Source organism: Suricata suricatta, chromosome 7 (genome assembly GCF_006229205.1).
Source record: "Suricata suricatta isolate VVHF042 chromosome 7, meerkat_22Aug2017_6uvM2_HiC, whole genome shotgun sequence".
NCBI classification, from domain to species: Eukaryota; Metazoa; Chordata; class Mammalia; order Carnivora; family Herpestidae; genus Suricata; species Suricata suricatta.
This window is the reverse complement of record NC_043706.1, coordinates 51,310,033-51,336,014: the sequence shown is the minus strand read 5'-3', so window position 1 is coordinate 51,336,014 and position 25,982 is coordinate 51,310,033. Positions and strand designations below refer to the sequence as shown.

General features: G+C 35.5%; 1 protein-coding gene across 1 annotated transcript in view; it reads left to right on the top strand.

Annotated features, from left to right (window-relative positions):
• Positions 1 to 25,982, top strand: part of BMP5 (bone morphogenetic protein 5) — a 111,502-nt gene that overhangs the window by 62,738 nt on the left and 22,782 nt on the right. The window contains exon 3 of the mRNA XM_029944555.1: positions 12,680 to 12,828. Coding sequence (XP_029800415.1) covers positions 12,680 to 12,828 — 149 coding nt within the window. The remainder of the gene's footprint in view (positions 1 to 12,679; positions 12,829 to 25,982) is intronic.

Below are 25,982 nucleotides of genomic sequence, written 5' to 3'. Positions count from 1 at the left end.
AATGTGTGCAATTTAACGGAGTGTTCTGATATATCTCCAGATTTTTATTTTTCTTGGTTAAAAAGTTAACACACTTTGCATCATTTTGCTGATTTAATCTTTTCATAAAAGGCTGACAGCCCCAAATTCTATATTGAAGGCATTGCTCTTCAGTCACACCTCATATATCTGGCATTATTGGGAAATGAGGTTTCCACATGATTGAATTTTCCAGATAATTCAGCTGAGGTCGGCGTGCTTTTGCTGAGCTCCTACCATGTAGCTAGCACAAGGGACAGGAGGCCGAATAAGTAAAATCTCAAAAGCTCATAGCCTGAGGGCCAGGGCTGTGGTGGGCCTGCCTCACACAGACTTTTAATAACTATAATAGCACGTGCTAAGCACTATGATGTAAGTATGCACTAAGTGTTGTAGAAACACAAATGAAGGGGAAATTAATTCTTCATGTGGGAAGGTGAGGGACTTTAGGGGAATCCACTGAGAGGGGTGCACCCTTGAGCTGGGCCTTTGGAGATGAGTAGGAGTTTTCTATAGACAGAAGGAGAGAGCGATTGAGAGGGAGGGAGACAGAGAGAGAGAGAGAGAGAGAGAGAGAGAGAGAGAGAGAGACAGGGAAACAGAGAGGGGCATGTCCTAGAAGAAATATTCCTAAGCATTAAAATGTTAAATGTATAAATTAAATAATACAAATAAAACTATCAATGCCAGTATTACTGCTACTAAGCATAGCAGCCAGCACTTACCCATTTAACGGACACTCACCATGTGTCTGGCACTGTACTAAATGCTTTACTTGAATTAATTTTTTCACATATATGTATATACACACACATATATAGGTATACACATATATATATACCTATATGTGTGTGTGTGTGTATATGTATAAGTGTACTATGTAGAACTCAACCTTTTCCTAATGGTCTACTATAAATATAAATTTTTGTACTCCGTTGCAAAAACATCTGAAGCTAGCCTGCTCGATGTCATTGGCCGCCTTCACTGCTTGGATATATTTAGTTAAGCTGTCATCATTCCAGTTCACAGTCAGCTTCATATTTACCTCATCTCTCCATCCTGCATCTTGAAGATTTGTGGTTCTTCTGTGGATGTACTTCAGAATGTACGTTGACAATCTCCACTCAGGAAGATTTCATGGGCTCTTGAGAGCAGGATAGCAGGGGAGGACACTTGGTGGTTTTATTAGGTATACAGGATAATATGTACACAGGTATAGTTTGCATTTCTTCACTATACGGAGATTCACGTTCTATTTCAGTGGTTCTCAGCTAGGGTGATTTGGCCCCCCAGGAAACACTTGGCAATGTCTGGAGACATTTTTGATTGTCATATTTGGTGTGGGCAGGAAGATGGATGCTACTGGCATCTAGTGGGTAGAAATGCTGGGGTAAACCTCGACAATGGACAGGACAACACCTCCACACAATAAAGAGGGATCTGATTGAAGATGTCCATAGTGCTGAGGTTGAGAAATCCTTCTCTTTTTATTTATTTATTTTATTTTTAATGTTTATTTATTTTTGAGAGAGAGACAGAGCATGAGCGGGGGAGGGTAAGAGAGAGAGGGAGACACAGGATCTGAAGCAGGCTCCAGGCTCTGAGCTGTCAGCACAGAGCCCGACACAGGGCTTGAACCCAGAAACGTGAGTTTAGGACCTGAGCTAAAGTCAGACAGTTAGCTGATTGAGTTACCCAAGTGCCCCAAGAAATCCTGCTCTCTGTAAAGATTTAAGTAATAAATTTAAACATGGGAATAATGTGCTGTGAGTCAAGTTTCCTTGGACTAATTTCATATTTTTGGGCCCTAAGAATCATAGCATGGATGAGCTTTTAGAGGTCTTAGAGTTTTTGGTGCTTTGAGCACATGACTTATTGATGAGGGGGCGTTAGTGGGACTATCTGTGTGATCTTCTCGCTTCCTTATTCTTGTTGAATGAGTGGGCTTCCATATATATATCCAGTAGCACATGTTTAGATTTCTCTGCAGCGGAAAAATATGGGATGATGTAATGCCAGGAAACCTGTTAAACATTAGCAATATCTTGGCAATTAAAAAAAATTCTGCAGAGAGAAAACTGAAATTTCATAGTAGTAATACAACTATTTTTTTTTTTTTACCATTTTTGCCATGTGTCATCCAATTTCATCTAATATTGCTATTTTACCAATTTCCATCTGTATCTTTGAAATGTAAATACAGCATTGCATCAGATACCCTGAAAATTGATGCCCTGTGAGATTTACAGAGTTTTATTATTTCACATTTGTTTTGATGGTAAAAAAATCATTTGAAAATATCAATCAGCTGAGAAAGTCAAATTCTAACACTTTTAAGGTAAATCTGCTCATGAGAGAAACTTATGACATTATAAACTCCAGAGAATATAATTTATTAATTTGTTGTCCCTTGTTAATGTGTCCATACCAAAGCTGGACATTGGGCTCTTTAAGTGGTGTTGTGGTATGTACGTCAAATGCCCAGAGAAAGATGTATGCTTTCTCCTTGGGTGGACCTCTTTACATTTTTATTGGACTTGGTAAGCTATCCAAAGCAAAGGGTGATGGGAAGAGGTGAAATACTTATAATAGTAGAAAATTTGGAAAAACTGGAGATGTCCTGTGGACTGTAAGATTCATTCTTATGGAAATAAAGTCATGTAACTTTTCTTCCAAATGTCTCTGTGTATCTTCCAGATAATTTCTGAAAGCTTTTCTTGACCAGGTTGAGTGCTTCTTGGTTAGATTATAGAATGGTTATAATCTTGGCTAAATATTTCTTTTCTCTTTCTCTCTCTCTTACAATATGTGTGTGTGTGTGTGTGTGTGTGTGTGTGTGTAGAAATAGATATCATTGAAACCATAGCAATCTGGGGAATGTTTCTCTCTCAATATCTCTTGTTATTGATTACATAAATAATTTTAGTTCCTTTTGATAAATTTTCCACTTAATTGTTTCTTCTAATTGATTTAGGAATAAATGTTCATTACAGATTATATGCATCAAAAAATGTTACTAAATTTAAATGAATGAATACCTATATCCAAAATTTGTAATTACATGTTATTCAAGAACTTTCACAGTAATAATTGCATAAATCACTTCTGATCCTAATTATTCTATCAAGCATAATGCCCACAACTTATTATATACATCTGCACATGTGATAAATGTGTTTTGGAAAAAAAATAGTAATGGTAGTAATTTGCATAGCATTTTTTTATTTGTGTATCCCTTCATCCCTGCAATATATTTATAGAGGTAGATACTTTAATCTTTACTTAAAAAAGAAAACTAAAGCTCAGAAAGGTAACTTGAAAGGATTAATTATTTTTTCTAATACTAAACAAAGCCTATGTATAGCAAGTCATCATTGAAATTAAGCAGATACAACTCCACCTACAACTATGATTCTTTGCTTTATAAAGATACACTCGTAATAATGAGGCTTATCAGAGTATCCTTGAGTCGTCTGCTTTCTGCTTAAGTAACACGATTTTATTTGCTATAAGTTTGTGATATAGTATCCTTGTTAAACAGATTTTAGCAAAAGATGAATTGGAGTCCCATATAAGGACTCATCCAATACATGTTAGTTTACCCAATTCCCTTTACTAAGAAAATATTTCTTTCATAAACAAGTTTTAGTAGTGTTATAAAGAAGTAACCAAGTATATGCCTATTTTGGAAGATTTTCAGTATTGTATATGCATATTTCTTCTTGTGTTAAAAATAGTGTGAGATGTTTCATCTTCTAAATATGAATTTGAATAGGTTATATAAATACCCTCATGTCTCTTGCATTAACTAAAAAGTCCTCTACTTGATTCTGTTTGTTCCTCTTGTCCCAAATTCCATGCTATTTCTCTTTTCCTCATTTTAGCTAAACTCACTGATATAAAACTTTGCTTTAAATTCCTTCACTTTCTTATATTTATTCACCTCTCAACTCCTACAATTTGATTCCCATAATTCCACTCTATTGATCATCTACCAATGCCGCCTTGTTACCAAATCTTATGAACACATTTTCATTCTTTGATATGAATGAAATGATATGCCTACCACCTCCTATTTAATACATGAAATATCCCAACTAGAGAAGTGGTACTAGTTGGCAAGGGCTGCTGTAACAAATTACAAAAAAAAAAAAAATAGAAGTCTTAATGTAACAAAAATTTGTTTTCCAACTGTTCTGGAGGTTAGAAGTCCCAAGTCAAGGTATTTGTAGGGCCACATTCTTTCCAAAACTTCTAAGAGAGGGTCCTTTCCTGCCTCCTTAGCTTCTTCTCCTTAGCCCCCGATGTTCCTTGGCTTGTGTCAGCATAATTCCTGTCTCTGCTTTCATCTTTCTCTTCCTTCTGTGTGTGTCTATCTATGTCCCTTCTCTTCTTTTAAGGAGAACAGCCCTATTGGACTAGCCCCACCCTAAGGACTTCATCTCAACTGGATTACATTGTAAAGACCCTGCTTTCAAATAAGATCACATTTATAGGTGCAAGGGATTAGGACTTCAACTTATCATAAGCATTCAAAGCATACCAGGGAGTATGTGAGTTAGTCTCGGATAAGAGAAATAGAACCACATGAATGATAAGGAATAAGGGACTTTTTACAGTGATTTGTCTTTCTGCAATTGTGGGAACTGGCTAAAGAGTTCACGTGAGGCTGTTGCTTCTGCATCTGGTGATGGGTCTGACGTCTGTAGCACAGGCAAGTGGGAAGGGAAATGGATATGGATGGAGTAGGAAAGAAAGAGAATGTGAAACCTGAGAGGATAAGCTCAAACCCAAAGACACTGGGAACCCATCTAGTATTCAGGAACTCTGACTTCAGTGATGTGGGTGACATGCAGGGGAAGCTGGTGAATTTCACCATGAGTTTCACATACCTATTGCTTAGGGTATGCAGAAAGAAGGTGAAGGGGGTGGTTTGGCAGGAGGAATTGTAGGCCAGGACTTGGAGAAGCTGGTGTTGCTGAGATCCAGGGGAAGCTGGAAGAGCCGCAGGCCCAGCTGATCCCCACAACACGGTGCGCCAGCAGGTCAGCGACAATGCACAGGAACGTTGGCACTCTACCTGGCATACTACCAATCTTCCAAGCCTAAACTTGGCTGCTGCTTTGCTACTACTTCTGCACAAACTTCTTGTATGGTTCACCTTAACACAGAACCAAACAGGGAAGAGCGTTTGGGGAGTTTGGGTTTCAGTTGAGCTGATTTAACAAAGTATAAAGCCTTTGTGGTCCATCTTTGTTGAATTGTCACAAACACATAAATTTTATAACCATTCACACTTTCCAAAAAATATAATAGTAAAATAATTCTCTATTTTTAATCCATCTTTGGATGTTCATTCCTGTTCTAGCTGGCTCATATTGCCCTTTTGATAACCTGTCACTTCAATATGAAATATAAGGTTAGCTACTATCAAAACTACTTAAAATAGATGGTTGATAGAGGGGGAAGGAAAAAAAAAGAATTGGTTAAAATGTGTACAAATACATTAATGTCAAAATATTAATACTCATAACTATTACAACCTTCACTTCGATCACTGGTCACATGGTGGTATTTATAACAGGCAGATATTATAACTTCCTTCTTCTGTTATGTAATCCATATCCTCTCTGTTGTCCCCACGCACTGCTGGTCATTTTTCCTTGCCTAGTGAGGTAAATGAAATATTCATTCTTGAAGTGTTGGGCCATTAGCAGTAATGCCTGCATTGAACTGTAGATTTCCATTGACTTTTACCATTGGACATGGGAGTACCAAGAGGTGTTCTCGGTGACGTCGTATGTTTCAGACATTCTTTCCCACGCTGTAGTAGTATCAGTTTGGTTTCCTCTTGACGTTTAGGACCAATCAACCCAGAGACTAAAGCAGCCCTTTCTCAGCTTGTTAATTCACTGGCATGAAGAGTCCAAAATGACCCCATGATATCTCAATTTCTAATATAATGGACCTCTGATAAGGCTACTAATGGTACCATTCCACTATTGGGAACTAAGAGCTCTGGACCAACAGAGCCCAACATTTTGGGGCCAAGCAGCAAAATTCTTGCTGCCTGGATCAGGAACAGTGAATGAAAAGAGCCACTCCTGTTTCCATCCCTGGATTTCTAGACTCAGGAGAGAGGGCGATGAGAGAGACAGTCTTATATTGGTTGCTGATTTAGAGCATATTTAGCTTCCTGAAGCTATCAGTCCATTTGCACAAGATACTGACAACCAACTGGTGGCACAAGTGAGTCTTCACACAGGTCATTCCACTGTCCTGCCAGGCCATCTGCTGCAAGGTGATGGGAACCGTGTTGAGACAAGAGAATTCTGTGGCCTGAGCCACTCTGACTTTATTTGCTGTTAAATCAGCTTTTTGATCAGAAACAGCATTAAAAGTCCATGACAGTTAATAAGGCATTCTGTAAGTGCATGGGTAGTGATTTTGGCAGAAACCTCATGGGCAGAGAAGGAAAATTTATATCCAGAGTGCCTATTCCAGTGAGGACAAGTACTGCCCTCCTATGATGTAAGTACGTCAATATAATTGACCAAACACAAGGTAGCTGTCTAATCCCTCTGGATAATGATACTGTAAGGACTTATAGTAGGGATTTGACTTTATGCAATTGTGGGAGATAGTTTAACAGGCTATGTAAGGCTGTTGCTCCGCATTTGGTGCTGGGGTTGAGGTCCTCAGGGAAGACTTGAGGAAAAGATGGGTGTTAGGAAAAAGAACAAAGTAGAACCTGTGAGGATTGTCTGGTAGCCTTAGGACAAATTGGAACCCATCTTCAAGCCTCCAATTTCAATGATGCAGATGTTTTCCTAGCTACCAAATCTTTCCTCATAGATGTGTACAGATGCCTGATGCTAATTCAGAGGAACTGAATAAGGAGATTTCAGTGGGATCTGAAACAGCTGCCCTACACCAATAAGGGGAACCAGCAAATCTTGACAGTATGCCTAAGCTGTAATAACACTTCATCATGCAAGAGTCTTCCAAGCATAAATAAGGCTACTGCTTCACTTTTACTTTCCAAATATTAACCAGATTTCCTTTGTGGCCAACCCAGGTCCAGAACCTTATAGGGTAGCTGCAGTTGAGTTAAACTGATATAGTATAAAACACACACTAGGAGTCAATAAATGTTAAATTGAAAGAGTGAATAAATGAATGGACGGGTAAATAGATCTATAAAATATCTCAGGTCATTCCTTAGCTCCAACTCTACTATCTTGTTTTATGCTGGTGGTTCAGCTCATGCTTTTAGTATTCCAATCCAAAAACCAGTGGTCTTCTAGTATAAGGGGAGCAGTCAAAATACAGTTTGGGACTGAAGGGAGCTGCCATGATATACGAGAAAGTGTCCAGAAAATGAAATATGGGTGAAACTGGGGTCTTGTCCTGCAACTGCCTCAGTAATCATAAGGAATAATTGGATTGTTTAATATTTTAATTAATTTTATAATTTAATAATTTGATTTCTTTTAAAATTTTAGGAAAAAGAATGTTAAAATTCACCGATGGTTTGCTTCTCATTTAGATAGATATTCAGATCATATTACATTTTGGTCTTTACAAAATCTTTTAAGGCAGGATTTATCATACTATATTTAAAGCATTGTGGAAACTGAAGCTAAGGAATTCCTAATTGTTCAAGACCTGTCTGATCCCTGAATCCTTTTTTCATTACATTACACTGATAGTTATATAATGATGATAAAATTAAGGTTTAGTTTCTTCTGTCATCATATTATGAAATATATAGCCTCAATTTTTTCATTCCATCAATCTATATTTTCAGATGAGTTGTAAAATGATGACAGTTCAAAGTTTGCTGAATTCTGGTCCCTGCTGCTCAGTCTATATAGTGACGTACCTACCCTTCTGGTATTTTGAGACTCCAAAGGTGCATTTTCAAAACTCTTCCCTCTCTCAGTAAAATGAAAAGCGCCCTTGCAAATCTGTATCTGCAGCCCACCAATTTCCCATGATATGTTCAAACCTCTGGTCATGATTAAAGTAAAATCCACTCAAATGTGTTTGTACGGAACTATAAATGTATCTATATATGTGCATATTATTTTTCAACTTTGACCAATTATTTTTAATATACTTATTTCACATGCAAGAGGTTGGTATGCATGCTACAAATCCTTTCTCTGTTAAATATACCTGTGTGATGACTTCATTTAGCTGTATAAGAAATTACTATGCTGATTTGTGTCGTAGTCTAGACAAATAATCAAATTCTATCTGAAAAAGAAAAATGCAAATTTTGGTAACTATCAATTATTTCCATCAAGATAAATTTACTTTCACATATTTGTTTTTGAAAAAAATTCAATGTTGATAATTGCTATAGCAAAATAAACATAGAACATTCACATCCAGAATAATTTATGCCTTGCAAAATATTTTATTATAGTGTTATGGGCTGATTTGTGCCTCCCCTTCTCCCCCAATTCATATATTGAAGTCCAAGCTTCCAGCACTTCAGAATGCTGACCTTATTTAGGGATAGGGTTTTTGAAAAGATAATTAAATTAAATAAGGCAATTAGGGTTGCCTTATAAAGAGAGGACATTTGGACACAGTCACATACACAGAGGTAAGATGACAGGAAGACACAAGATCATCATCCACAAGACAAGGAGACAGGCCTGGAGCAGAACATGGTTAAAAGAACCCATGCCACTGACGGCAGCCATCTTGACTTGGACTTCTGGCCCCCAGAACCGTGAGAGTATAAATTTCTGTGGTTTAATACAACCAGTCTATGGCAGTTTTTTTTTTAAGTTTATTTATTTACAAGAGAGAATGAGATAGCAAGAGAGGGGGAGGGGGGGAGAGAGGGGGAGAGGGGAGAAGAAGGGGGGAGGTGGGGGAGAGAGCTCACATGAGCAGGGGAGAGGCAGAGAGAATCTCAATCAGGTTCTGCAATGCTAGTGCAGAGCCCAGTGTGAATCTCAAACTCATAAACTGTGAGACCATGACCTGAGCTGAAATCAAGAGTCAGATGCCTAACCGACTGAGCCACCAGGTGCCCTTATGGTACTTGTTATGACAACCTTAGGAACTAACATTACCATTCTGAAATATTTGCTTTTATACATATATGTAAATGGACTTTATTGCCTTTGCTAGCATGCAGGTTGTAGTTTTGGTTTCATTATTATAATTGTAAAAAATATATGAGAATTCTATTTTGGCGCCTTGGTGGCTAGGTCGGTTAAAGCATCTGGCTTCGGCTCAGGTCATGATCTCACAGTTCGTGGGTTCCAGCCTCGCATTGGGCTCTGTGCTGACTGCTAGCTCAGAGCCTGGAGCCTGCTTCAGATTCTGTGTCTCCCTCTCTCTCTGACCCTCCCCTGCTCGCACTGTCTCTCTCTGTCTCTCAAAAGTAAATAAAAGCATTAAAAAAAAGAATTCTATTATGGGTTTCTTCTACAAATACGTATATTTTCTTACACATATATTTTCTGTCTACAATATTTCTTTTAAATGAATTAATATTTTCAAATATCTTTTATTAGACATTTCAAGAATTTCTATAAAAACATCAGGTAAAAATAGTAAGATGAGGCAATTTTAACAAGTTGATTTTATACTGTTCATAGGACATAGTTATTATATCTAGTATTTCGAGTGATGTAAGTTCCATTCTTTAGTGGAGTAATTTTATACTTCAAAAGAAATCACATCTAATTTTCGACAGAATGGGTAGAAGTTTATTTTTAAGAGACTGTTACAAAAGGTCCTACACCAGTGGCAATTGTAGAATTGTTACCATTGCGTTGATTAGTAATAGACTTGATGTTTCCAAAGCATATTCTATTGGCTGTAAGTAATGCAGAAGAGTTTCTATAAAAGGACAGAGGGGAAATTAAAACATAGAATTGATCAGTCAAAAATAAAATAGCTCTGAATAGGAATAGGAAATCATTGAGTTTATAAAAACAATGGAAATTCATTACTTTTCAGGGGGGAACTAAACATGGATGGATTTTCCAACCATACTATGTATTTAGATTTACCCTCCAAAGAATTTCAAGTTGTATCTCTGAGATTTGTATATTTAAGGCTTATTGAATCCTCTGGCTGGTGCTTTTTCTAAATATCTCATTAAAACTGAAACCATTTTCCTCACAGACATGCTTGAAAATTTGGGGAGCTGGCCATGGATAGTTTGGGTTTTTTTCTGGAAAAGTAGCATAATGTAAAAATAATTGAAAATATGATACCTGAATAACTACCTGAAGATCTTTATTGATCAGTGGAGATTGCTCTCAAATTTTACCTTTTTGTTCATTTTTTGTTTTTTAAGTGTCTGTTTATATCATGCAAAGGGATGACATTAAATGCTATGCGGAGTTCAGTAGAACATGTACCATATTGCAAATGAAAGCAGTTTTGACAGCACGGTAGTGTTTGAGTATTCCCCAAGCTGTAGGACAACTCCTTCTGTTTAAGAGCTAAAAATGTGATTAAACTAATTCTAATAATCCTGTCACAAAGACACATCAAATATCTCAAGAATTTAGTGATAATTTGTATTTTCTTGGATTCTGTTTACTTGGTGAGTTTTCCAAGTTAGGAAGAAGAGGGACAATTTGATCCCTTCCCACTATGAATATAATGGGTTCTTAAAATTCAAGTGGGAACTAATTGTGTATTTTCACTGCATTATAGTATATGCTTGTCATATGTCTTTGGTATCTCAAACTGAGTTCTATGTTAGAAATGAAAAGGTGCCTGGAACCCTCCTTTGGTAAACATTATGATTAAAATTGTGAAGGAGAGAGGTGCCTGGGTAGTTCAGTTGATAGAGCGTCTGACTTTAGCTCAGGTCATGATTTCACAGTCCATAAGTTCAAGCCCCACATCAGGCTCTGTGTGGACAGCTCAGAGCCTGAAGCCTGCTTCAGATTCTGTGTCTCCTTCTCTCTTTGGTTCTCCTCATTTGCACCCTCTCTCTCCCTCTCAAAAATAAAATAAAAACATTAAAAAATTTTTAAAAATAAAATAATAAAGTTGTGAAGGAGAATGAAAATTGCATAGTGGGAGTAGTACAGATAGATGATTTAAATAATCATAATGCATTTATTTTAACTTTCCTAGGTTAAAGAAAAGAATGGAATAAATCAAGTTGAAATAAAGAAATGAAGATGTCGCTTCCAAAACATTGAGAATCTTCACCTCTGTTAAAAATAAATTCTCAATTATAATATTTTTCTTAAGAAATAATATATACATGATTTGATTTTATTCAAAATTTGCTTTTTACATTTTCTAAGCCATTTCTAAGTGTCTGGTGGGATGTAAATAAGTGGCAAATACAGTGGAAACGTATTTAACAAAGCCGATAGGACATAGCTTTGACTTTCCTCAGATACATAATGCCCTTAGATTCAGCACAGTATAAAAGGTCATAAAAATGCATAATAGTCTATTTCTATTCTGCTTTGAAGAAGTTCTAATGTTTTACCGTTAACCTACCTGACCTTCCATTTCATCAGTATGAAAGAGCTGTCGTCAAGATTAATGGTTGGAAATAGGTACCATTTATCTCTGAGGCTGCCAGTAGTAAGGAAATAATAAATAAACCAATTCACTCTAATTCAACAAATATTCATGAATTTGGAAATTTAATGCTAAAGTTAAGATTGATCAATGTCAATCACTGTGGAGATTATTCTCAAACAACAAGTTCGTGATTATCGCCGTTACTGTCCCCAGGGGTCTTGCGTAGGCAGAGGATGTTAAAGTCAGAGTGCACTTGATGCTTGGTTCCTGGAATTCACCTTCTTTAAATTATGTTTATTTATTTTTGAGAGAGAGAGACATAGTGAGAGTTGGGGAGGAGCAGAGAGAGAGAGAGGAAGACAGAATCCGAAGCAGGCTCCAGGCTCTGAGCAGTCAGCACAGAGCTTGACGCAGGGCTTGAACTCATGAGTGTGAGATCATGACCTGAGCTGAAGTGGGATGCCCAGCCAACTGAGCTACCCAGGTGCCCCTGGAATTCACCTTCTGATCCAATGGTGTGGTCTGAGACCCTCTCTTGGCTGTTTGTGCCCATAAAATAATTATATAATCAAAATGGAATGAAATTAAAAAATTGAAAAATATATTATAAAAATGGGAAAAATGTAATAAAAATGAATAATAGGGAAAAACCATCCCTAAAACAGATGCTTGCATCACAACCTCCCTGTGTTCCATTCTTTTAATAACCCACAGTCATCATCCAAATTAGAGAAGTTCCTTTCATTTCCACTTCATTTCAGTTTAATCCTTGCCGGTGTGAACTTGCCAATGAAGGCTATATACAGTCAGTGGTTTCAGGGAACACTGATCAGAGACCAAATCTAGACCACAAAGGCAGTTTGTAAAGCCAGTGAGGAGCAGGAAAATGGAAATTACTTTCATATATTATTAATCTGCACCTGATTTGGGTTTGGAGCCCAACAATAAAAGGTTCTGTATCTTATTTACCGTCAGTGGAGTCACTTGTTCCTCTTGTTCTTTAATTAACTTTTATTTCTTTTAACTTTTGTCATTTTAAAGAGTGCTTTTAGAATGTTTTCACTTAAGTATAGGAAATGATGAATTTCCTTCACACTTTTAACTTTTTTGTTGTTTTTTTTCTTCCTAGGGATGCAGATTTGTTCCTGTTAGATACAAGAAAGACCCAAGCTTTAGATGTGGGTTGGCTTGTCTTTGATATCACTGTGACCAGCAATCATTGGGTAATTAATCCACAGAATAATTTGGGTTTACAGCTCTGTGCAGAAACAGGAGATGGTAAGCAATGCATTTCAAATATTTTTCATGGTACTAGTTTTGATACTCTGAGAGTTACAGTTTTCTATACAATTTAACCAAGATATGTTTTATGCCTCCAATATGCAAGATCACACCTGCCATAGCATAGTACAATATATCAATTGGTTAATTGATTTATAAACATATTTACTCAACACATATTTATTTCCAGCCTCTGTGGTGGGGAGAATGGGGTAAAGTAGAATTATTTATTGTTCCTGGCTCTCAAAGAGTTTTTAATCTAGTACTGAAGAACTGTGTGCAAAAAATTGCACTACTATAAGAACCTGAAAAAGAAAGCTATATACAACATGCTATGGATCTATGTCTTGATTATGATGGTAGTTATACAACTATATAGTTTGTATGTATTTATAGAACTGTATGTTGAAATAAATATATAAATGTATATAAAAGATATCTCAAAAATAACACACACACACACACACACACACACACACATAATGGTGCTAGGGAAACAGGCAAAGGAACTACCAGTAATACAGGGGAGAAGGGAGGATGGGGATAGAACAAAAGAGTCATGAACTACTGCAGAAAATAACATCGTTTGGAATTAACATATTCCAATATTTGGTCAAAGACAACAGCTCCAGGGTCACCTGTTAAGTTGGGGGTAGGGAGGGGGGGGTCTGTAGGAAATCTTCATTTTGAAGAAGCTCCAGAAGTTATTTTTATGCTTACCAGTATTCATTGAGCAATTGTGTGGCATGTGGTTGGCTAGATGCTGAGGTAAAGTGGTATATTTAGGAATATACAAAGTGGGCTACATTGTGCCTTACACCCTGTGGATGTTAGGGCCAGGCCGAGGGAGGGTAATTATAAAAGGATGACTAATTAAAGCAGGTACCTTACTTAAGTTTTATTCTTTTACTTTTCAGCAGAATCAGGCAATATACACATTCACCCTAGAGTCTGCCCTACTCATTCCTTTTAGCTGTATTATGCTACAGCCTTGTGTAAAAAATACAGTTAAGTAAAAGTTGGGTCTGACTTGGGTCTCTTTCAAGGGGGTTCATCTCTAGAACCATTAGGACTTCACAGTGATGTTGTGTTACGTATATATCCAGATTCATAGCTGAAGAATGATACTATAACCAATGTTGGTTCCCCAAGGATTGCACATATGAAATGAAATTGACAAACTAAATGTATTACAGAGTTCATCCTCAGATCTTGATCTAGTAAAAGAGAGTTCTCAGTGTTATCAAAGAGTTTCAGCTATTTTTCCCACCAAATCTAGACTTTTTCATAGATTTTAATTACAGTGCTGAATTAATTTTTTTACACAGTTCAAAAAATTTTGAGGTATAGGTTATTTTTCAATTAGCTTTGAGGTTAGCATCAAGGATTTTTAGAGTTCAAGCATTATAAATGTAGACTGAGAAAGTACATATTTAAATAATCTTCCAAGAATTCTTACAATGTTAAACTACTGTACATTTATGGTCAGAAATGTGACTGGGAAATCAGCACTGTGGGGGTGAGCAGTCATTTCTTCCCTGGTATGTGGCCCAAACAAGAGAAATTAAATTAGTGGTATGTGTTTCTCCCAGTCTTCTCCCTAGGGAGATGCTTGCAATGTCTAACTAAACAATTCAAGAGATCTATGAAATATGATCAGTCTGTTTCCTTTTCATTCCCTACCCATTTGCACCCCACTTGAAATTTCTGAAATTTCTCTCTTTTGTTTTTTTCACTCCTCCTTCTGTATTGGTTCTCTTTACTTCACTATTTATATAAATTGGCTTCTTTCTTGCTTTCAATTTATGTTTTACTCCCCACGAACTACTTTATATTTTGTAGTTTCCTCCCACTCTTTGATTTACTTCTCTTATGTGTTAGAGTAATTTTACTTTAAATTATTGTTGTATTATTTAATAATATGGGAAGATTGTTTTTGAGCCTAAAATAAATTAATATTTCATTTTTTCCAAAGGTTTCCAAATCCTTTATTTAAGAGTTAGGTCACATACAGCCTTTGTTGCTTTTCTTTATCTGTTTAATATTGTCTAATATTAAAATATGAAAATGGTTAAATGTGCTAGGCAAGCAGGCTTTGTGCCTTTAAGCAATACTTAAAACAGATTTTAACCAGAGCTATAGGGTGCTTGGCCTTTGGAAAGCAAGTGGTCCTCCTGGTCCCTTAGTTTTATTAACTGTGACCTTATGGAGAATATACTTGTGACATTTCTCTATAAATATGAATAACCAGATGATTCAGTTTATTATTACTTCATTCATTACTACTGCTGATGTGCTCAACATGATATGGCGATATTGCTTCAAACGAAGCAAACCATCTTTAATTTACAGTAATGGATTCTGAAAATGTTTACTTCTCAGCAAGAGTAATTGTCAGTCATGATTGGATGACACTTAGGAAAGCCTGCTTTCAAATTCATTTATTGATTATCCACTTATTCATTTGTTTGGCATAAAATTATTGAGGACCTATACATGAAAGACAACATGTTAAAGGGCAATGTAATCTGGGAGACAGACATATGTAGGAAATTTTAGAAAAAAATAAAGCATTTTAAATGCTAAAATTAGTAGTAAAATCATGACACTACAGGAAAATTGAAGAGAGAGAGGATTTATTTCAAATAGGTCAGAACCAAAAGAATGGTGGTTTATGTGAATTTTAAGCCAGGTCAATTCAATAAGATTTCAAGAAATGGAGATGAGAAGAGGGGATTGTGGGGGTATATGTGGTAGTGGTGAGAACAGGAAGACAGAATTCTTTCCTAGATGAGGAAGGAATGTGAGGAAATGCATAGAATGACAAATCACATAATATAGTGTGGAAAAAGTCAATAGTTGAGAGTTGGCCAGAACAACAGCCATGTATGAAATACGACTGCAAATGCTATTAGGAAACCGATTTGGAGACAAATCATGGAAGGAAAATTAAATCTCACGTATGTATAATATATTCTTGTTGCTTGATCACACGTCATAAAAGAACCAGACTTGCTGCTTTAATCAATCACAGCAACACCATCATATGAATGTTGGTTTCATGAGGTCATAGGAAGTATATTTCTCCTTCACAGTTGCACCCTCTGTGCATGGTACAATGAAGTTTGTGGGTAGGTATTAAAAATTTGTCCTGTATGATCACTGAATGAGTCTGTGACTTAAAAAACTTTTATACACAACCTGCCACTGAACGTGCTACTCTTAAGAAGACATTCCAAACTATAACTTTTGGGTGATTATGCACTGAGTCAGTCTGGTGTAACACAGGAGCAGAGTTTTGTACCCAACTCACAGTACAGGAGTTAAAACAGTTTCAGTCATAAGGTGAGGAGAAAACAAGTGATGTATATTATTAGATTTTGATGATCCTTCTCCTGAAAAAAAAAAAAAGGGTAAAGAGGCTGAAATGTATTTTGGAAGTCAAAAACACTGTTGAAATCAAAAGTAGCATTATGATTCCTCAGAGGAACTGTGAAAAATATGTCAGTTTATGAAATATTCTTTTTAGAAATTTGACAAATGAACTGCCATTATTTTGGCAGGAGAGTTTAAGGATGTTCTATTGATTTCATTTTTCATACAGAATAATTCCCTCAACTCCACACATTTGTGTCAGCAAACTTAAGGAAACATATAAGCAGGCAAACCATAAAGAAACACTGCTGCTTCTTAATGGTCTAATCTAGAGATTCCAGACATGTGTCCACTTGTATAAAATCAGTTTCAAAGTTCTCAAGCATCGTCTCATGGTTGTTAATAGACTTCTGTGATAAGATAAGCTCTCTTTATTAATAGCAAATAAGTAGGCGTAGGTCTGTCTTATAATTCGTTCTAAGATTTTTTCAGCTAACCAAGTTATAAAAACACACTAATCATTTGACTTATTAGGTCTTTGGTAAAATTGTTAATAAACCTGTAGTATTGTTATCCTTTATACATATATACATACAGGGCTTATTACACAGATAGCAACTTAACAGAGCTTTTAAGACTAAGAGTTTCCCCCCAACGTTATAATTTCCCACTGTTTGATGCTTTATATAGTTTAAACCTTCCAAATAAATTAATTCTTTTTTCAAACTTGAGTTTATAGAGATGGAAAAACAAAGAGAGTATTTTTGGGTTCATTAGAATGTCTTTTTAAAAATCCTATGTTTTCAGACATTTTAGGTTTGGCAATACAGAGAATGAATTTTGCCAATGACTTTTTTTTTCTTTCTATTCAAACCCACTTATACGTCAAAGAAAATTCAATCCGTATGTTTCTGACTCATTTGTATTCAAGTCGTCAAAATGTTGTTTTGTCAGAGAATTGTTTAATGTCCAAGAAACATTATAAAGTTCTTTTTTTTAATAAGACTCTAATATCCATTTTTCTTCAAATGAAGTTGTGGCATAATTTCTAAGCGTATTAAGGTAAAAATTCAGATTAAAAGACAGAGATTTCAACTTTTCACTGAATTTTGTAGTCCAGTCAAGAAAATAGATTTCAGAGGTTTTAACTATGAAATTAAATTCCAGTTATAATTGATGCTTAAATATAAGATAGAGAAACATAGTTATTGCTACAGAAAACATAGAATTTAAAGTTTCTATACTTAAGTTTCTTATACTTAATTGAAACAAGGAGGATAAATAAATAGAATAAATATTTACATTCTGGAAATATGAATTCTAAGAAGAAATCATTTGGAAAACTAGATTCATGTCTTGAATCTGATTTCTGATTGGAGCACCCAATGGGTCAAGCGTCCAACTTCAGCTCAGGTCACGATCTCATGGTCTGTGGGTGAGAGCCCTGCTTCGGATCCTGTGTCTCCCCTCTCTGCCCCTTCCCGGTGCATGTCCCCCCTCTTTCTCTCTCCCCCTCCTGTATCCCTCCCTCTGTCTCTCTCTCTCTCTCTCTCAAAAATAAACAAAAACATTAAAAAAAAATTGGCTCTGACGCAGTAGTTCATATTTTAGCCATACATTAATGAGTGTAATGGTACTTACTGACAATGACTGTGTGAGGCTCTATTAGGTGATGGGACCTGGCGTATGTTAAGACAGGAATAAACGGTCTTTCTGCTGAATAGAACTAGAGAACGCACAGAGACTTTCCACTTACTCTAGGTGACACCCATTTAACTTAGATTCATTTTTTTTTTAATATTGAGGATGTGTAGATGATTTAAGGGAGTTTTAGATAAATTCACAAATGCTAGTCGACTGGAAAAAGGTAAGATTATTCATATATGCTCTTAAACTTTGAGTTAGCAGCAGAGTATATAGGTAGCTACATTATTATGTGCATGTCTAATAAGTTTGGTTGATAAAGCCATTATTGGTAGGAAACTTTTAAATATATATCAATCTAGAGTGTGAAGCCAGTTGAAATGAACACTCAGATATATACATCATAATTGATTGCTTATATTGGTTATTAATTGGTACCAGAGATTATAAAATTATTAGTACTTAATAGAGTAAATGTCTTGAGTTCCAATCATCTTACTGTTAGAAAACATAACATAGATATTTGGGGGATAACTAATTATTTCATTGAAAATAAGGGAAACAAGTTTTTTGTCACTTAAGAGATTTATCCATGTAGAGATAATTGATTAAAGGCTGACCGATATTATCGTTAGAAACAATTTCCAAACCAAAGATGCCTGAGTATAAATTACTAGTATTTGACTTCGTTAACCTATTGGCAACAAGATGGCTTCTTACAAAGAATGCAGAATTAGAAGTGCTATTTTAATGTTCATAGAACACGTGGCTAAAGAAATATTGATAGTCTTTGCTAAAGGATCTTTTCTGAAGATGTCATGCCGATATTTATAGCACATTGCACAAAATTCCCACTATACAAATGCCATTTTCTATAAAATACTTAGAAAATGGAAGACACCGTATGAATTCATTGGAAGAACATCAGAGAAGACCTTCCAGAAAGTGAAGGAAACAAACCATCGTAATTGTTCTTCCCCCTCAGATTGTAATCTGACCCATGCTGGTCAGCAGCTATTTCCCAGACATTGTAAAGGGGGAAAATTGGAGCATTTTTTCTGCTTGTTAGTGCACAAGGGTTTTCTCTGTTGTATTTTTAGAAATTACACATATCAGAGGTTTTCTAAAGGCACAACTTAATCTTCTATTATTTTTATCACATCTACATTAATAATAAGGAATGGAATTATTCATTTTTTTCTACAGTCATGAGGTCTGTCTTAATTGCTAATTTCCCTACTCAGTGCAGAGTAGTTCAACATACTGATAAAAATTTTCTCCAAAATTGCAGAATCCTCCAATATCTTTTCAATACGCTGTGTTAAAAAGTCAGATTTTTTAAAAAAATTCACAGGCATCTTTTGAATTACAGAATTTTTATTCCTAATTAGAAAAATATATTCTGGTATCTACAGTCCTTATTTCATTATATGTTAAACAGATGTGTAAGTTACTAACTTGATATTAGTTTAAACTTTATTAGATGCGAGAATGTTCATGAGACAGATGAAGAGTTCTTAATGTTAATATCTGCTTCCATTTAATGTCTTAGAATCTGCTATTTTTAAATGGAAGTATTTGGTTAAATAAGTTTGTTGTGTTATCCTAAGGATTCCTAAGCAGTCATTTTTACCACAGGGGAAAAATCTCCAAATTAAGCGCCTGTGTTGTCAAGTGACTATTTATCTGTGTCAAGGGTCAGATGATCTATGTGGCCAGTTAATCTGAATATCAGCTGACATAGTGCTAATAAGTAGCAGAAGAAATTCAGAGATCAAGGGTGATATTTTTCTTTTTGTCCTGCTGTTTTGACTACGGTTTCTCATTATTTATCTAAGTTCAAAAAGTTGAATTATGTCTACTTATCAGAAGATCTTTTAAACATTTTGAGATTTGATAATATTCTCTTCCCTTATCTGAACTTTATCTCACAAAGCAATTAAGTCATTTTTGTTCATGAAACCATATGGCTCCCTTTTGCTGAATTTATGATGATGACAGTTGGCTTCAAATAAATAAATGAGAGAGACTGCACATCCAAGAAACTGCAAGAATGTTCGAAAATAAAAGGGAGCATACACGCCTATGATTTGTTCTAGGTAAATATTAGTATAAAGGAAGTAGTTCTTTATGTACTGTTTAATGTTAAGGATAATTAGAGCATAGTTGCTTGACTTTTAGATGAATATTTAGGAATAAATTAGGAAGGTAGTTGAAGAATAGTTCACTTCAAATAAATAAATAAATAAATACATAAATACATAAATAAAATTGAACTTTGAGCCCACAGTCCAGAAATTAAATCAATGTGGGAGGGGTGGGGGAGAAAGCATATTTAGCACAAGCGAAAAAGAAGTGCCTAATAAGTGGAAGTTAATGGTGAGGGAATGAGCTACATGTGACTGGAAGAATTCACCATTTATTTGATTCTTATTTTTCTAAGAATCATTACATTTCATGAGATAATTTTAATCAGGTAATTGTAATTCATGAGCATAAATTTATACTTTAAACATTATACATATATAAATATTATATTCAGAGAGGGTGCAGTTAGTGGAAATGTACCCTCTTAAAGGAACCTGGTATTAAATAGTTACATTCAAACCGAAACCCAAGATATTATACAAAAATCAGCGATGAAGAAACTAGTAAAGAGAAAGAATGTTAAACATCTCATGAACTTTCTCTTGGGATAGCACATATAGGTGAGTGGGTGCACACATGCACACACATCAGTGTGTAGAAGGAAAATATTCAGTCCTAAAAACATTCTTAAGTAATAATGGGAGAAATCAGATATAAATTCACAGTTGATAATCTGTAATCTGTAATTAGATGAATTATATTTTCTTTTACTTTAAAGGCCACAATAACTTTTTCAGTATCATAACAAAATATAAAACTTAATCTAAACTTTTCCAGAACATTTTCTCTAAAGTGGCTTCTATTTCTACAAAATTTCAATAACATTAAAGCATAAATTAATGTATGGCAATATATTAGTTTCTAAACAATCATTCTTTGTATGAATCAAGACATAGTGAGATATTTAAAAGATGGCTAGAAGTGGGGTGGCCTGGGTAGCTCAGTCAGTTAGGCATCTGACTTCAGCTCAGGTCGTGAACTAGCAGTTTGTGAGTTCAAGCCCTGCGTCAGGCTCGGTGCTGACAGCTGGGAGCCTGCTTCGGATTCTGTGTCTCCTCTCTTTGTGATTCTCCCCACTTGCACTCTGTCTCTCTTAAATAAATATTATAAAATAAATTAATTAAGAAAATAAATAAAAGATGGCTAGAACAAACAAACTATTTGGTCACTTTATGTGAATGATTCAGAAAAGTTTTCACTGAGAAGAATTCCTGTATCTTTATGGTAAAAATGTCTACTGAAAAGAAGCATGACATAGATTTCCCTTGTGGTTTAAAATCAGTATTATTAATTTTCCAAAACCATGTAGGCTGTGACCTATGAGTTTCTAACTTGTGTAATGTCTTAAAGCACATCAGAGAACATAAATCTTTCCTGTATGCTTTAGATTTTTGCTACTTTCCCACTGCATAAAAATGAGCAAAATCATCAATATGTCTTTCATAACTAGAATAACTAAACATAAATATTGGAGCACGGGTAAATTTGTACTTCGTTCAACCCAAGACTTTATTAATTCTCTTATTAGTCATATATGGTTTTCAAAAACTGTACTTTATATATATATGTTTTTAATTTTTTAAGGTTTTTTATTTATTTTTGAGAAAGAGAGAGACAGCATGAGCAGAGGAGGGTCAGAGAGATAAGGAGTCACAGGATCTGAAGACAGGCTCCAGGCTCTGAGTTAGTGGTCAGCACAGAGCCTAAGGTGGGGCTCGAACCCACGAACTGTGAGATCATGACCTGAGCCAAACACGGACTCTTCACCAACTGAGTCACCCAGGCGCCCCTGTACTTAATATATTTTCAAGCTCACTCTATTTATCAAAATGTATCTTCTGTCTACATAATGATCTGCTTTATTTATACCATGATTTTGGCAATATTTTTTGCCAATGTCCATTATTCTTCCATGCTAATATTTCATATTTTTTAGTTTTTTATGATTAGTCTAAGTTTTACTTCCTAGGTACATCTTTAGTTCACTTTAAATTAATATTCAAACCGTGTATTTGCTGTGATGGTCAGTTGCAATAATACTAATAATGAATGGAAACTAACATTTACTGAAAGCTTATTAAGCGCTCAACATTTTGCTAGCTCTTTAAATGAAATGTCTACTTTAGCTTTGCTATGATCCTATTTCAGATGTGAAAAAACTCAGACTTAGAAAGTCTAAGAATTTTGCCTCTGAGTCTAATGATGATTTATTTTCCGAGCCAGCTCCTATATACTATGACTCTCACAAATTGTATGAATTTTGTACAAATTCCAAACTGAAGAAATAAATGTAATTTTATAATTTCCAAAGAAAACATTGCTATTAATAGTGATTGTTATGGGACAAATCTCAATTTTATGTTCAATCTTTTGGGAGATACCTTTGAGTTCTCGTATTTTCTGTCTGGCATTGAATTGTGCTCTCCCTTTTGTTACCAGAAAGAGTAACAGTGTTTTAACCATCCTTTTTGTTTTCTAAATCTAACTACTTCAGTATTTCTTTCAGCCTCTACACAATTATAGTTAATTTGATACATTCATAAATCGAAAAGAAGAAAAGGTAGTGATTCACTGAAACATGTAATTAAATTTAGCCAAATTTAGTTTCTTTATTTTGAATTTAATAATGAGCATCCCTTTCCTTTGTACAGTGTCTCTCTCACTAATGTATTTTGATAGGCTTTCCTGTCACTTTCCCTCCCTTAATCCACATTCCCCGTCACGGAATCCTCACATCTACCTCCCTCACCACCCTGGTGCTCAAGTTTGTAGTTTAAGCCAGGGGGCGGCAACCTTGCCCTGAGGCTAGACAAGCATGCAGTTTCCAAATTCTATTAAATTATTTTACAGAAAGTCAGTGTGAAGGCAGTTCTTTCTCCCATCTCACCTTCCCACCTTCCAGCATCGAAGCTGACAGTGAGTTGGTATTGTTTCAACCCTAAAGAGATCTTGAACTACCTGAATTGTGTTTTGGGAACCACACAGGGTAATTTTCCCCCCCAAAGTTGAAAAATAAATCCCCTGGCAATGAAACATGTTTTTAATTTGTAATCGTGTTTTCTTTTGTTTTATTCTGTTGTTTCCCTAATAAGCAGAGCTTAATTGGGTGAACCATACTGCGTTTCTAAACACCTTGTGATTTGAACAGAATGATTAGAATGTAATTTATAGATCCTTTAGTTCCGTTGGAGAAGAAGAATCATGATTCTCATTTCTTATGCAATGTCTACATTATGTTTTTTATCTGATCAGCACACTGAAATGGGCCTCTAATTCAATCTTGTATAATGGTTCATAGAGGGAAAATAATTTTCCTTTATAAGTAGATGTTGACTATGGAATATGTTTAGTAATAAATAGAAAAACTTGAATTTGCTCTTTTACCATGTCCATTATATATACAATGTTTTAAAACTGGGTTTTAAAGGCAATTTTCTTTGTTTTAATTTATAGTACATTTATATTTCAATGAGAGACATATGGTAAACATAATTTTCTTATCCAGATTTTATCATCACAATGCAAAAACATACGTGAAAAAGAATTTTGGAATCAGAGATTTAAAGTAAGCAGAGACAAACAGGAGTTAGGCTTGCTTCCTTATCTGGTGAAATATGTATTTTACCATTTTTTAGATTTCCCTTAATGAAAAAGGATATGGACGTGTTTGGCTACAACTGTATTTCTGGTTTTGATTTTCACTAATTCAGAACAGTAACCATGATCACCAATCTTGCCAAACAAATGCCAATGTCAGGAACATAAGCCAGTTTTTGTTGTTCATTATATTCCCTATTCTAGACTCTAATTCTGATTTAACTAATGATCCGAGGGTAAATATTTTCATGGTAATATTGTTTTAGAGCAATGAACAATAGGAGAGTCTCCTTATTGTCCTCATACACTGGAGTTAACTCTGTGTTCTCCATTCTTCTCTCCATTGTGAGTTTAACCTTTTGCTGATTCCTATTTTTTTAAAGACATATTTGTGAAAATAAAAGCAGTGCTGGTTTTGCATCATGAGCCGAGAACACGGTGGGAAGAAAAGAGAAGCTTTAGTGAGTGTAAGGCATGAGCAGCCGGTGTGTTCCGTGCATCTGAGAATTCACCTTTGGCACACCTGGTGTGAGCTCACCTGCGAGAGGAGAAAACCCTGAGAGAAACCAAGTGTCTGACAACAAGAGCCACTAGTTGTGTTGCAAGAGGTGACCAGAACTTGAAAGAAGAGGGAATACACTTTGCTAAGGAGATACATACCTTAGCTCCTTAAAAATGAATGTTCATTTCTTTGTAATTTGACAAGTTGCAATTTGAGTGGAATAGAAACTGGGGAAATCACATGTCCTTTCATGGCTGGTGAGAAGAGTTGAATCCTTAGTTTCCTGTTTACTAAGGAAAGTCCAACCTTGTACTTAACAAACACCTGTAACACTTCTTCCAGGCGTTGTGTGTCACTGAGATGGATGGAAAGCAGAGAAGAGATCTAAGACAAAGCTTTCAGCCATAACCAATCCTTAACAAAGAGGAGCACTTAAAGAGATAGCATACGACTTTAGGACTGTTGACAGGGCTTAGTGAAAAATCTGATCCTTCTCTGAGTGTTATTTTATTCAGTTTTCAAGTGTAACTCTTGTGTGGTTACAACGTGTAAATATGGTGCATATAAATCAACTAGCGAGATACCTACCTTCAAAAGATGGCATCTGTTCTGTCATCAGAAGTATTGTATTAGCTAACCTTCTCAATTTCCAGTATTCTTGATCCTTTTGAAGAGCATGCTTATTACTTCTCTTGGGTACTCATTATATTTATATGCAGAGGTATTCATGTGATTTCTCTCTGAAGTGATAGAACTGATGGAAATATGAAAGATCTACTTAGGCTATGAAATCAGATGATGGTGCTAAACCAGGGTGACCAAAAGGTAACACTCTGGGAACCCAGCTATTATTTTGCATGCAGACAGCTCAGAAGGATGCACTTGCTCTGGGAATACCCTGCATGGCCTCTCCAGGGAATGAGATCTCATCTTGCGACTTCTCCCTAATGTGAGGCAGGCCAGTTTACATTCTTGTCATAGCCAACAACATGAGACATGGGTGAAGAAAAGTTCTACTTTTTTTTCACTAAGAAGAATGTTTTGTGATCCAACCTTCATATGTAAGGGAAAGAATTAAATCCCAAATGTCTTAATTCTTTTTTTTTAAACACTTACCCTGCTGTACATTTTAAAAATCTCGGCATCAGGTCTTCACTGCATATTTTGGAAAATATGTTTTACTCTTTCCATTCTCTTTATTAGGTGTGAGAATAAATCTCTTTCATTTTGGTGGTAGGGACCAGTCTAAAGTAGTCTAAAGCTAGTCTAAATCTAGTGATCCTTTCATGAATTTATCTATCAAACTGAAAGGAAAGATCAAAAATTTAATAAGCCATACTTTTCTCTGTGATGACAATTCTTTTGAATAATATATCATATAAACTGGTAAAAATGAATGATTCCTTTAGACACCCATCGATTTCCCAAGTAACTGCATTACGTTCATTTCAAAGGCCACTTTCACCTACTAGAGATAAAATGAAGTGTGAAATTAATTTAATTTCAGTGAAATTAAATTAGTTTCACTGCTATCAAACAAACTAAAACAAGTTTGATTTCTAAGAGCTCTGTTCACCGCTTTCTTAACTGACAGAAATAGTGTTTCAAGGCTTCTTGGTCGAATTCTGCGGAAACTCTGTTATAGTTTTATTTAAATCTATGATTTGAAAGGAAAGAAGTGTGGACTTTTTTTATTTTAAAAAGTCCCATCAGAACTGGAAAAAGGGCTAAAAATAATCCACTCTTCTCATGGTTTTGTGAAAAGAATGTTTCTGCTTTCTTAAAATAAATGAGGACTGGAAGACCGACGGCCAACCGATCTTTGGGGAGTATGTGACAGATGGTGTCTGTAAAGCTCGGAGGGTCTCAGGGGAAAGGCGCTATA